Source organism: Manacus candei, unplaced genomic scaffold (genome assembly GCF_025592945.1).
Source record: "Manacus candei isolate 608988 ecotype Guabito, Panama unplaced genomic scaffold, ASM2559294v1 h1tg000077l, whole genome shotgun sequence".
Lineage (NCBI taxonomy): Eukaryota > Metazoa > Chordata > Aves > Passeriformes > Pipridae > Manacus > Manacus candei.
Window position 1 is genome coordinate 2,121,077 of NW_026138125.1, and position 14,140 is coordinate 2,135,216.

At 40.1% G+C, this 14,140-nt stretch overlaps 1 protein-coding gene across 12 annotated transcripts in view; it reads left to right on the plus strand.

Annotated features, from left to right (window-relative positions):
* The window catches only part of R3HDM1 (R3H domain containing 1), a 76,952-nt gene that overhangs the window by 40,997 nt on the left and 21,815 nt on the right, over positions 1-14,140 (plus strand). For 8 of the 12 annotated variants that reach the window (XM_051810249.1, XM_051810250.1, XM_051810254.1 and 5 more), the window contains 10 exons: positions 1,355-1,469; positions 3,398-3,476; positions 4,984-5,043; positions 5,125-5,265; positions 7,698-7,806; positions 7,900-7,995; positions 8,877-8,914; positions 8,997-9,047; positions 9,174-9,400; positions 11,893-12,147. In XM_051810249.1, the coding sequence (XP_051666209.1) occupies positions 1,355-1,469; positions 3,398-3,476; positions 4,984-5,043; positions 5,125-5,265; positions 7,698-7,806; positions 7,900-7,995; positions 8,877-8,914; positions 8,997-9,047; positions 9,174-9,400; positions 11,893-12,147 (1,171 nt within the window). Of the gene's footprint in view, positions 1-1,354; positions 1,470-3,397; positions 3,477-4,983; positions 5,044-5,124; positions 5,266-5,867; positions 6,832-7,697; positions 7,807-7,899; positions 7,996-8,876; positions 8,915-8,996; positions 9,048-9,173; positions 9,401-11,892; positions 12,148-14,140 lie in introns of those variants that run through there. The other 4 variants (XM_051810256.1, XM_051810259.1, XM_051810251.1 and 1 more) reach the window with 3 other exon arrangements.

A 14,140-nucleotide genomic window follows, 5' to 3' on the forward strand; every position in this document is an offset into this window, starting at 1 on the left:
TCAAAGGCAGAGGTGGTAAAACTGTCAGTGAATGTTTTTTCCTCTTTGGAAGAAGCTGTTGCTCCAAAGCTGCAGATGGAAAGTGCTGTTTGACCCCCGTGGGATCCGTGCAGGGTTCCCATTGTGCTGCACGGGCAGGAGTGGCTCAGGGTGGACATGTGGAACAGGCTCCAGCCTTGGAGAATCCGGACTATATTTAACTCTGGCCAGATTCCAGGGCTGAGGTCAAGCCTGTGCCATGACACAGGAGGAGAGAAGCTCAGAGCAAGTGCCTGGATGTGGGTGAGAAAGGGTTTGAAGGAAGAGCGAGATCTGTGTGGGAAAGGATCGGGTGCAGGGCAGGAGAGGGATGGGCAAGAATGGACGAGGGGCAGGATCTTTGGGTTGGGAAGGGTCAGATGTCCTCGAGATGGGAAGGTGACAGCATCCACTCAGCTGGCATCTGGGGGAGCAGAACTGACATTTGAGGGAGTTCAGAGGTAACAGGGAAGGCTCTGACAGGACTTTGCCAGTCCTGGTCTTGGAGTCACTCAGACACAGAGTCTCCATCGCTCCAAACCTCCCCTGGCTTTGCTGTCTGAGGGACATCAGCCCTTCACTGACAATCCTGGGAGAGAGTAAAGCAGGAAAAACAAACTGCAGTCTTTCACTACTCAGGGAACCATTATGTCACTAATTTCAAAGGGAAACTCTTTTTGCTGTGTTTGAGAAACAAGTTTTATGATTGTTCACCTGCCTGTATAAAAACAGGGATTTTGAGATGATTGCACACAAAGCTCCTCTGTCAAAATACACAGGTAGTTAAGGATCTAAGCCTTGATGACAGGTTTGCAAATTTTGCCTTGATATATTGTACTGGGAATATTTCCCCTATTTTTTTGTGGATCTGGAAATGCTGGTCTGTCTTAGATTGAAACTTTTTTTTCCTTCTTAGTATAAACCAAATTGAAACTTGAAACAAGCTTTCATAGTAAAAGCAATGAATGGGGGTAAAAAGCATTGTGGATGATGCATTACTAAAACATAGAGGCTGTATAAAATTTATACACCTGAAAAACTGGAATCTTTTCTTATGTGTATGAATTAAGATAGTTTATATTCATTTTGCAATAGCATTCCTGGAAGTGTGTATAAATCTAAAATGTGTGTGGTCCTTTCTCTACCTTTTCTGTACTTTTTGATTTACTAATAAATAATTTCATTGTATGGTGACACAGAGCACATGTGGGATTAAAAAGAATATGAAGGCAATTTTTTTTTCTTCATTGTTCTGCAGGTAATATAGTACAGAACAGTTCTTCTTCAGGTATTGCATGAAATTATTTGTGTGGTGACTGGTTTTTACTTTTGACAGGAGAAAATTCAGATCCAGTTGTCACAGTCCTTTGAAAAAGAAGAAAAACCTGCAAAAGATGAATCAGAAAAGGAAAAATCCAGTGATAAACTGTCCAGAAAAATGTTATCAAGAGGTTTGCTATCTGTCATTGTCCTTTTAAATGTACTGTGTGGCTAAAGAACATATGGAAATGCAGTTCTGCTTCTAGGTCTGCATTGCAGAAACATAGCTTTTTTTTTTTTTTTTTTTTTTTTTGGTGAAAATGAAGCAAATAGATCTCCCTTTGAGCTGGAGAAGGGAGTTGGTCCCAGAGGACACAGTGCTTTCAAGGCTCCATCAAACACATGCAATCCAGCAAATGCTTTTCCTTTCTCCCCTGCCTGGCTGTGCAGACCAGCAGCAAAGCTGTTGTGTTGCCTCAGTTGTGTCCAAGTGTTCTTTGGAAAACTGACTTTTCCGGTCAGTGCAAGCTCCTGTCTCACTCCTAGACTTTGTTACAGGACTTGTGAAACCTAAGTGAGAATGGCACAGCCACCTTTGTACTGTTTCTGAGCTTTATTCAAAAGAAGTCCATGTTCTCATTTGTTTATTTTACTTCTGAGAGTATCAGATATTTTTTTGCAAAGTTTTGGAGCGAGAGTGGAACTACATAAATAAAAAGGACAAGTATTGTGTTTCCACTTAGATATTATTGCATTCTGCATTGAAGATCTAGTCTATCTGCTGGAAATCTTTAGGTTTTAGTCTGAAAGAGAGCTAAATATCTTAGATCACTGTATCTTAGATCACACAGTGTAAAGGAAATACTTTTAAAGACAGACTTTTCTTTGGGACAGGGGGCACTTGTCCCCCTCATGTCCTGCAATTCCACGTGACCTTCCTCATGTGGCATTTCAGTGCAGCTTGTCCCAGCTGGCAGCCAGGTATTCCTGAAATAAAAAGCACTGGAATGGAGAACTTTACTTGCATTTATAAATCTCAGTCTTTGAAATGATGTCTTAAAAACCCCACAAATACCCCCCAGGTAATCATGAGGAGTTGAGAGCAAAGTGACAAAATGCCTGTGGTAGAGCTGTTCTAAATTCAACCAGTATCTCCTCTGGAGGTTCATTACTTCCCAATATAGGATGTGCTAAAATAGAAAATTATGGAATTTAAGCATCAGTCTTCTAGTAATTATAACTAAATCAGTGCTCAGTTGCAAATTAAGAAAATTAAATAATCATTGAATCTCAAAGTTATTTTACCAGGCATAGCATTTTTTTTTCCTTCACCTCCTCAGAATCAGGAGTAATCTCAAACCATGAATGCTCAGACTGGGACCTAAGCATAAGTTTGAGTTGTGCCTAACTAAGCTGAGACTAGGTTAACACATAAGTAGTTCTTGGAAGAAATCTAGTTCCAAAAATACTGTTAAAACATCTGTTGGTTTGAATTCTAGAACCTGGCACCTGAAGTTGCTCATGTAAGGGAAGATTTGGTGTTAAATCATTTCTTCCAGGGGCAGATTTTAGAGGATAATGTGTAACTTCGAATACTTTCTGTCACTGAAACCTGAAAGGAGAGGAAGGTTGTGAGATTTCTTTTTGAAAACATCTAAACATGACATTGAGAAAACAAAACCCAACAGAATAAGGGTTTTTAGTGATATAAAACAACATTTTATGAAGGTTCGAGTGTCACATTCTGAATTACAATATTTCTTTGGGCAACATCCAGTAATTCTGTAGATTGGCTGCTGCTGGTCCACAGGTGTGAACACACCAGGACAATGTAGGATACTGGGGGAATGTGGAAGGCTGGTGGAAATCAGGTGTCTCAAGGTGATCTACTGCAATCTACAGCCAGTTGTTAAGAGATTGGTGGTGTCACTGAAGCTTTTCCTTCCCTATTACACTGGAATCAGGGGATAGTGGGTGGAGGTGTTTAATTTTGGGAATAATGTGCTTAACAGTTACATATTATTGATCCAAATATATATTATGTTCAGCAATAATTGGAAAAAAGTAGTATTAGTGTTTCTTCAGAGTGTAATTTTGCTTTCTTCCCCCTCACCCTTAGATTCCAGCCAAGAATATACAGATTCCACTGGTATAGATCTTCACGAGTTTTTAGTAAATACATTAAAAAACAATCCCAGGTAAGAATCAGTAATGTCAACTTTCTTCATGTTTTTCTTTCTTCTTGTTGCCTGAGGTGTCACACTACCTGGTTTTTGTTTGTGGTTTTATTTTTTCCCCTCTCACATGTCTAACACCACGTCAGTTCTTCAGGAAGAGGTTTTGTTGCACAGGCCATCTCAAACACCAATCCACTGTAATTGGGGTGTTTTTTGAGCACAGGTTCAGGACACTGAAATATGATTTTATGTTTAATATGCAAATAATGTGTTCAGTCTGTGTGTGGTTCTCTCCCTGAAGGGACTCTAATGCAGTGTCTCTGGAACTTGTACTCTCTAAGCACCTGCTTGTTTGAGACCAGACTGCCTTCTCTGACTCTACTCTGTCTTGCACTGAATTTGTAGACAAAGGCATTGTTTTTAAGCTGTAGTATTTAACTATAGTTAGAGATCTTCACTCTGCGCATCAGAAACCAAATCTGACCTCATCCAAGTCCACCATTTGTTAGCAACAGAGTTTACCTGGCTCTGTGTTGAGGTTTGCAGTGTGTCACAGGCTGCCTTGGTTGTCCTTCCCCTCAGTGGGGTTTTGTACTGGGTTTGTGGCTGTACAAGGCCAGAGGTTAACTGGGTGCAATTGTGTTCTGTCACAAAAGCTGTTTCACTGCTCTTTGTTATTCATTCATATTATAGTTAGGAATTCCAATGCAATAATTTATTGGGATTCCATTTTATTGGCAAAAATTTTTAAAATGAGCCATAATAATGGGCCAAAGCCATAGTCCTGTAAAATTAGAAAGACAGACTTCTGTGAGACTCTTAGGTGGTTCCTATTTGAAGTCATAAAACATCCCTTAAAGTGGAAATAAGGAGTTGTAGGTGTAGATCTCCATAGGTTAACATGCAGAGTAACTGGGAAGCTTAGTTCTGTGATGTGCACAAATTGTGAACTGTGCAGCAGTGAATTCCATTGCCTGTTGATGGTTCAGGAGAACCAGCATAAGCAGTTCCAAGAACAGTGTTCATTTCTTCCATTTTCAATTCCTCATTGCATTGCTCCATGTGCCACCTTTAACCCCCTGGTTGTTGGTGTTATGCCTCCCGTTCCCAGAGCCCTGGCACTGTGTCTCAGTGATCCCAGGATGTGCTCCCAGTCCAAGGGCCAGCTGAGACCTCTGTAAGTCTCACTGCCCACACAAACCAACCTCAGCACTGCTTTTTCTCATGGAGCCTGTTTTCTCAAGGACTGGGCTCTCTGTTGAGCCTCCTGGGCAGAGACTTCTTGGAGGGTCTTTGTGCTCTGATTTCTGAGCTGAGAACAGCACGCTTCACTAGGCAGGCCCAAGTCAATATAGCTTAGCAAAAAAAGAATACTTTGTCCTAAAAATGCTGCATTTGACACCTGGTGGTCCTGTTTACAGTCTGCCATCACCCCTTGATCACAGCTCTGATCTGTGTATTCCTAAGATGAGTACAACCACAGTTATTGGAGTGTCTCATATGTGAGTTGCTGTGTTTTTATTTTCAGGGACAGAATGATGCTGCTGAAATTAGAACAGGAAATTTTAGATTTCATTGGTAATAATGAGTAAGTACTGTACTCTCATAGGAAAAAAGAATTCAAGAGTGTTCCTGTTTGTTTAATAAAGCTACTATTCCTTTCTTCCAGAGTTCCAAGAAAAAAGTTTCCCCCAATGACATCTTACCATAGAATGCTGTTGCACAGGGTAGCTGCTTACTTTGGATTAGAGCACAACGTGGACCAGAGTGGGAAGTCAGTCATAGTAAATAAAACTAGCAATACAAGAATGTAAGTGTAAAAGTCTTGAAAAAACCATTTTGATGCATAGATCTGACACCTGGAATATCTGATGTAGTGGTGCTGTAGCAGGTGGGGTCTGTCTCCTCACTGGGAACAGGCATCAAGGAGAGGTGGTTGTAAGATCTTTACTGTTCATGTTCCAGTGCTGTTTAATCATGTCATCTGTTTCATGTTTAACTCTTCTGGGGAACAAGGGATGTTACCTCTAAGTTAGGAATTTTTGTTGCTTTTCTGGCAGAGGTGCATTGCTAGCTTTATTCCTATGAGATACGAATTTATGTCAACTGTTTATTTGTTTAAAGATTTACACCAATGAAGTGTACAAAGTACATTCTTTGTTTCTTTTGGAAAGCAGAACCAGCCTTATCTTAGAATGGGCGAGGGGAGAGGATAAGACTTGCACAACTTTGGCTTTTGTACTGTAAAATTCTACAGAGAAAATTCAGGTGTTGAAGTTCTTTATCAGCTGGAATAAAGTTGCTTACGGATCTCACATGTCCTTACAAATAAACACAGCAGGGAGGACAGGCAGCAGTGGGAGTGTCAACCAGGTTAACAAGCCATGGTATGGTGCTTTACTGTGAGGGCTGGGGCATTCTTGGAAAACCCCCAGGAAAACCCATATTGCAAAAAAAGGGGAGCACTGGGGCCACAGCAACCCCAAAACCCGGGTGGAATTGAGGTTTTCATTCAAAGGAGCCACCTGTTCTCTCTGTTCTCTGCACTTGCCCTGTCTTCTCATTCTCTCTCAGACAGACAAAAGTCTAATGTGTTGACATATTTATGCCACCTAGTTTCTACTTTTAACTTAAAGAATTTGCCTGACACCGGTTTTTTGTGGTTTTGAACATGAAAACAGGAGTTGACAGTACCTGCATCCTAATCCCAGTCTCTTTGTACACTCTCTGTAGCTTTGGGAGAAAAAAATCTAATTATCCACCCTAGTTTTAGAGTCAGTAGAACTGAAATGATATGCCACGATGAAATTTCACTTAAGTAGACAATTTCTCCTCAGAAGTTTTTAGAAAAATATATAGAGCCTAAATATATGATGAATACTTACATTACTTATGTATGTGTTTGCTTTGGCTGTACGTTCTATATCTAAACTGACTTAGAAAGCCAGGCATTTGCATCTACTAGCATCTCTAGACTGAAGCTTCAGTTGTGGAATAAGAACTAATAAAAGATTATTTCATTTTTATGGCTTTTAGTCCGTATTTGAATAGCTGACTGCCTCTGAAAGCCCCTGTAGGTGTAGTTACTAATTAGCAGGCATTTCATCTAACCTGCAGACATAAGGATTCTTGACGTTTTCAACATTCTTATTTTAAATCTCTTTGGATATAAAATAAGAATTTAGCAAGAAAACCTGGGAGATGTGCTCCATGTGGAATAAAGCCCAACTTACCTTTTCCTCATAGGCAGGTCCCGGCTCCATCGCCGCTCAGTGATGTTTCTGACATCAACCACCCAGTGCTCACTGGGACGACTCAGTGGAGTGGGAGTTGGTGATTGCAGGGCAGTAAATTCAGAGACCTTTAAAAGAAAGAGGTAAGACAGTCTAAAGGTTCTCTGAAATGCCTGCTAATTATGCCTGGGCAGCCAGTAACTAGTAGTTAGGGCTGGCTGTTCTGTAGAAAAGCTCTCCTCGCTCTACCCAGGTGTCCTTGGTAATGAATAAATAACAGAAACAGAGAAGAGTGTACATTTGGTTTGTCTTTATTGGGCAAATATTTCCTGATTATCTGAGCTCTTCTCTTATGACAGCAGAAATTTTATTGTCCAGGAACTTGGTATCTCTTTTTAATAACAGGAGTTTGCAAAATAATCACTTTTTCTTTCACAAAGTAGATAAAATACCAAAGCAATATCTATAATCTGTTACTTCACCCTCTCCCTATGGTCATGTGAAGCTCTTGCTTGCCTGCATTGTACTGTTCTTCTCTTACTTATTTCTACTTAATTGTGTTTTAGAAATTTCTGAATTTCAGTGCTCTCTCCTCTGTCTTGTCTTCTGTTTTCCCTTGCAATGAACTTTGAGGTATTGCAGCTCTAGCAGCAAACACTTGTCTGCACTTCCATGCATGCCCAATATCCATTGCATGGCACCAGTTGGGATTCCAGAGCGCTTCTGATTCCCCAAGGGCATGTGGTTTGCTTGCCACCTTAACTGGAAATTGCAGAAAAAGCTTTGAAGGAGGAAGAGGTTTTTAAAAGCAGGTTTGTTATACCTCAGGAACAGGACTTGTCAGGGGTGCACCTCATCTTTTCCATTGCCTGGACAGCCCAAATCTGTGACTTCAGTTAGAATATTAAGTATATTTAACATTATTCTTGAGCATATTTCGGTTTGCTCCACTTTGTCCAGTATATGTTTACAAAACCATACATCTTTTCTCTGTGGCACCTTTTCCCAGACCTGACCAAAAGTTTTGTGAGCACATAAAGGACGAGAAGAGCGATGACTTCCAGAAGCGGTACATCCTTAAAAGAGATAACTCCAGTTTAGACAAAGATGACAACCAGGTAAAAGGCACAGCTTATTTCCTTCCCCTTGCTGCATTTGACTGTATCCATGCTATTTTCCTGTAGAAGTTGACACTGTATCACTTACTTCAGATGAGGATACGATTAAAAGATGACAGAAGAAGTAAATCCATAGAAGAACGTGAAGAGGAATATCAGAGAGCTAGAGAAAGAATATTTGCACAAGATGTATGTATCAAAGAAAACCTTTCACTGTGTTCTGTGAGTACTTCACACACATACATGCACATGTGGGTTTGTTAAAGGATACTTCTTTCCAGGAAACTTTCTATTTCCAAAGGGGACTGAGCAGATAAGAATCATTAGTGTGCTCTAAGTGAGTTTTAAATTACATTGAAGTTACTGAGAAATCTTGTTTTCTCTAATCACTGCTGTGTGAAACCCAAGAGACCTTCAAGAACTATTTTGATGTGTTCTCTGGCACCCCCTCCTTCAATGCACTTCCCCCTTTTGCATTGTTTTGCCCCCTTACTGCAATTTAAATTCCAGAGTTCTGGTACTACAATCAGTTCAGTTGTTGCTCAGAGCAATAATTAAAGAAGGAAAAAAAAACCAAGCAAAAAAACCCAAACCCTTTTCTCACTTATATCTATAGCAATCCCATTTTAAGTGGCCACAGTAAAACCATTTCAGGCCCCGTGTGTGAAATTGCAGTCAGGAATCTCCAGTCTAATCCCTGACTGGAGATACCCAGCAGGAAACCTTATAAGCTGTGATTCAATTGCAAGGAGTGATTATATTGACTCAAACAGTAGAAATATGTCTTAAGAAATGTGTTACTTTTAATAATCCACATTTTCTGACATTTATCTGTAGCTCTTGCACATCCAAACCCACATTCTTGTTCTGAAGGGAGAATAATGAGCTCTGAGAGCCTAATTTATTTCTTTTTGTTCACCTTAGCTACAAACAAAAAGAGTGGGCTTTTGGATATAAAATTACCTTTTCCTTAGGCATATTAATTTACCATGTGTATATAATTTACCATTTACCATAGGAGGGGTTCTAGATGCCATTCATATTAATTTCTGCGCTTCTTTGCCCCTCAGTCCCTGTGTTCCCAAGAGAATTATTTCACTGACAAAAGGTAAGAAAATTTGCCGTTTAATTCTGTTTTGTTTTCCTATTTTCTTAATAAATATTAAGCTGTCTTATTAAAATGTCAACAGAATCCAGGAGGAAGAAGCTAATAGTACACAGCAGAGACGACAGATACTTAGGTATTTGATGCTTTCTTTAAACCAATGTTCTGCATGCGTTTCACCTTTTCGTTCTTGGTTTTCTTTCTTTTTTTTTTTCCCCCTTATTTTGCAACTGGTGCTAAAAGCTGGGTTTATAAATTGCAGGATCAATAAGGAGACATCAGGGAGATCAGCCAACAGCCACCAGAGCAGCACTGAGAACGAGCTGAAGTGCTGTGAGCCCCGGCCCTGGAGCAGCACCGACTCCGACAGCTCCCTGCGCAACCTGAAGCCGGCGGTGACCAAAGCCAGCAGCTTCAGTGGCATCTCAGTGCTCACCAGGGGAGACAGCTCTGGGAGCAGCAAGAGCACGGGCAGGCTGTCCAAGACAGGTACAACAAAGTCTGTACAAATCCATGGCTCCATGGGGGTTTGGTCCACTTGGGAAGCAGAGTTTTCAAGTGCGTTGTAGGTGGCTCGAAGCCGAGTGCGTTTCGTCTCGTGCAAAGGTCTGGAGAATGTTGATCACCCTAAATTTTGGTGTGTAAAATACTTGGAGTTCAACTCCCCAGTTCCAGTGTGGCAAAGCTGCACTGTGCAGCCTTAGGAAACTGCACGGCTATACTGCTAGCTCAGATAAAACAGCACTAAAGCCTAGGGATTGGTAGTTATATTTCTTGTGTTATCTTTCTTCTGATAAATTGCATTGCATATGGCTAAAATGCTCTTTCAGTTTTTAGGTTGCTGAGAAATGAGGTCAGTGGAACAAAGTGTACTGTTTAATTTTAAGGTTTGAAAATGTGAGGCAAAAAAACTCCTAAGAGTCTGGGTTTCAGAGATCTGTTAACTTGCAATTAATATGAAAACAAAATCTCAGAAGATATGGATGTAAATCTTCTGTGGGTCAAAAATGAAATGTAGTAAATATTTGTGTTCCAAATGCCAACATAATTTGATCTGATCTCTAACCTGGTTGTGGAGAATTTTAAGGTTTGTAATACGTGGATGGGTTACTGATGGACTGCTTCAGAATTTGAAGTAGAACTGTAAAAAAAACAGAATATAATTGTATGCCTTAATAATGTTGGCTTTGATCTTATTTATAAAACTTGTTTCTAGTAAGAATTTGTTCAAATTTTTTTTGCTTTCCCTTAAACCACCACTGTTTTTTAGGTATATTGCCACACTGCTCTATCTTAATGCAGTGAAACAGTTACAAATTAATCCATTGTATGCTGTATAAAAATATTAGATTTCAAGTTATCTCTGCATGTGCTGTAAAACTGTGCCATCACATGGAGTTATTTCATTTAGCAGTGCAGTAATGCTATTTGGCACAGCTTGAAAAGAAACTGCAACCTGACAATGTAGATGTAAAATACATTCTTAGAAATATTTGTTGCCCAAATTTCAAGAACATAAATGCGATTCTTAAAAATTTGCTGGAAGCTTTATTTTGGCATTCTGAGAACATTCCAGGTTTGGAATGTCCACCTGCATGGTTGTTGCTTCACTGCAGTTCCAGGTTGTGGTGATTTGGCACGTGTTGAGCTTGGGTTGGTTTGTTCATTTGGATCAAGGATGTCATTGCCTTTGGTTCCAATGGCTTTGGCCTGACTTCTCTACATAATCTAGAAGGGGATACACTTGGAAACTAATCCAATCAAAGTAACTCTGGTCAGGGGAAGATGGTTTGACAGAGCTGGGATGTGCTCTTTTGCCCAGTTTACAATTAATACCTTTGATTTTCGCTTCGTTCAGCAATAGAAAGAGGCCAAGAGCATCAACCAATGCTTCAAGCTGTGCTCTCTTCATCAGCACAGGTAGAGGGGTTACAATTTTATGAAGGACTGTAAAGTAATTTCAAACTGTAGAGAAATTCCATCAGAGTGCTTTGAGTCTTCCTTTCTCTTCTAGATTGTATAGAGGCTGCTAATGAGGAGTTCTTTAATTTAAACAACTATATTGTGTTTGCAAGTACTGCAAGTATCATACAGTTCTTATGAAGTCTTTGCTAAACTGTATACCTTGAGCTCTAGATGTACAGTGATCTGGGAACAGCAGTTCCACAGACCTCTCCATATTGAACTTTTGGAATATTGCTTTTAGCTGCATGTGTTGGCTTTCAGGAAGCTCAGGGTCTTGTTCTCCACTGCCTTGCAATGTTTATAGTCATTCATAGCTGTAAAATGATTATTGCTTTCAATTGGCTATTTGATACTCCTTTGGAAATTTGATTTTTTTTTCATAAAGCCGGGCTAAAACTTCCATATTACTCTAATTTTTTCTAGATGTGTTTGTGATTTCAGTCTCAAAGTTGTCAGAGGAGGAAAAAATAGTTTTGTGTTTTTTAGTGTTCTGCAAATTGTCCAAAGGTGAGTCAGAGAAGATCTCTGACACCAGTAGTAAAAAGCAGCTGGTCCTTGCTTACCTACATGTTCTGTGTGTGCAGAGCATGTGGATTTAGCCAATGTATCCACAGGGACTGCTGGATCTGCATTGCCCCTGATTGCACAGGTGCAGCAGCTGTATGTCCATCTCCTTGATGTATCCCACCCACATACATGCATCCATCACTCTGGAGTAGTGACCAATTCCTTATAGGAACTCTGGATGTGCAGACATGTATTTGCTGACCACAAAACCACTTCTAGATATGAAAGCTCCCTTTGCAGTGCAAAGCAGTGCTGAACTGACCCTTGGGGCACAGAAGGGACATTGTAATGTGTTTCAGGGGAGACGAAGGGGGAGTTCATTGAAAGGGCGCTGTTGAATCGTGTGCTTAATGCTGAGCTTGTAAGTGCTCACCCTTATAGTGTATATTTTAAGTGAGCATGATGTTTCTGTCTGTAGGTAAAACCCTTTCTCGTTACTCCTTTCCCAGGTTCAGAGTCTTCTAGTAGTGTAGGGTCCTCCACGGGTTCTCTTTCCCACACCCAGCAGCCTGTCCCCGTGCCAGCTCTAAGCCAGCCCTCTCCTGGCACTCCTGCCGTCTATCCAGCTGCCAGCACTAGTAACTCTCTTTCCTTTGATGGTGGCATGAGTGGCCAAGTGGCACCTGCTGGCAGTAGCTTCTTTCTGCTTCCCTTGGAAGCGGCGGGCATCCCGCCGGGCAGCGTGCTGGTCAACCCCCAAACAGGTTGGTAGCGCTCGAGGGGTCTGTCACACTGACAACTGGGGACATGCACGAGTGTTTGCAAAGTCTCACCCTCAGTGTTGTCCTGTGTCCTTTCTTTTCCTCTTCATTTTTTTCCTGTGGTTGTGTTTGTTCAGTGCACTTGATTTATGGAGAAAGCATGACTGTGGGATCGAAGGGATAAGGAAACTCCCGTGATTTTCTCTGGGAGAGTTTTAACTTATATGTGACATTTTAATGAGTGACTTGCACAAAATGTGAAAATCCTATGATTTATTATCCAGAACACAGAATAACTTAAATTATTGTTTCGGATCTTTTCAGGAGAGGGAAAAGTCTGTTTCAGTGAGGGGATAGAGCCTGAGAGAGGATTCACATTGACTGGCAAGGATTTATCATCCTTCATTTCTTTTGTCGCTGCATATTCTGTGTCCCTGTGCTCATGGCTCTAATTTAATACAAGTGAGAGAGAGAACCATGAGCTGACCTGCCATTTCTAAACTTGTGTTGTCGGTTTAAAACAGGATTAAATCAATGTTGGTGTAATTGGCCAATCCTGATATCTTTAGTAAGCAGTGGGAAATGGATACTCCGTAATGTAGGTGCAAGGAGATATGTGACTACTTGTCTGGATGAAATGAGGAGTTAGAATTCTCTGGGCAAACTTTTACTTTATTGTAGAAATTAAGGAAAGCTTGAAAATTTTAATTTACCTTCTATGTAAAACACCATAATTTTTGGACATTATTATATTTTAATTTTAGTTTAATGATTTGTTTTCATGGCAGAAAAGGAAATGCCTCAGGATATGTTTACCATCATCCTGTAGATGGACTTTATTATGTTTGAATGTAACTGCACATGATGTTTTAAACTAAATGTTTCTGATTGGGGTTGTTAAGATGATCAGTTAGTAAATAACTTCTATAACTAGAAGATTTAACAAAGAAATAGATAAATTTCTTTCTCTTTAATATGAATGAATTTCTTAAAATTTGGTTACAAATGAGTTGCTGTAGGACCTAATTTTCATAGATAGCCATTAAATTTGTCATCCCAGAGCTGGGTTCATTAATAGTCTTTTATAATTATGTTAATGTCTAATGAGTGTCTAATAGAAGGTAAAGTGCACTTTAAGAACAAGGAATGTTTATCCAGATAAACTCGGATTTATGATGTACTGGAGTCGTCATATTCTGTAGTTGTTCCTTGGCTTTAATGTTCCAAATGTCAGCTGGAGTTCAACAAACACAGTCTGGTTTCTCAGCATTTCTGACAGAGCATCCCATGGCCTGGGTCAGCAGAGTCATTCTGCTCAGAGTTGAAGAGGGTAATTAGGAAAAGACAGCTCGTACTCCCCTAATCACCTGCAGTCCAACTGCATGATGTGTAGCTTGTTTTTGTGAGCCTGTTCATGCTCCCTGTCTGTCTCTTCCCTTAATTCTTCAATCCTTTTTTCAGTAACTGTTACATTTTATGTTGGCCAGTTGCATTTAAATATAATGGGACCAAGCAGTCTGGAGGAGCACTAGTCTGCTTTGACAGGACCATGGCTAGGGGGCAAAGGCTTTATTTTATCTTAGTTTATACGTTTCTGGAAAGAATCTCAGACAAGAAAATATTTATATCAGAGGAGAGAAAAATCCACATCAGTATTTGGCCTTAAGCATCAAAATAAGCCAATGCAGGATGTGTCATGAAGCAGGTAGACACAGGTCCTCACAGCCAGGCCATCATTCCTTCCATTTATTTGGTTTTTTTCCCAACCTAGGCACAAAAATAAATCACTATTTGTCTATAATTTACTTTTAAGGAGTTAATTTTTCAGTTCTTTTTTGTTAGTCCACTGCTGTAATACTGAAGTTGAAGTAGGAGACTAATACTACATTATTTATTTTGAAAGCTAAAAGCCAATTCATCTAAGAATAGGGGAAGAGAGTCCTTTAACAATAATCTCATTAGCAGTCATGGGAATACCAGGGCAGCTATTGCTTTA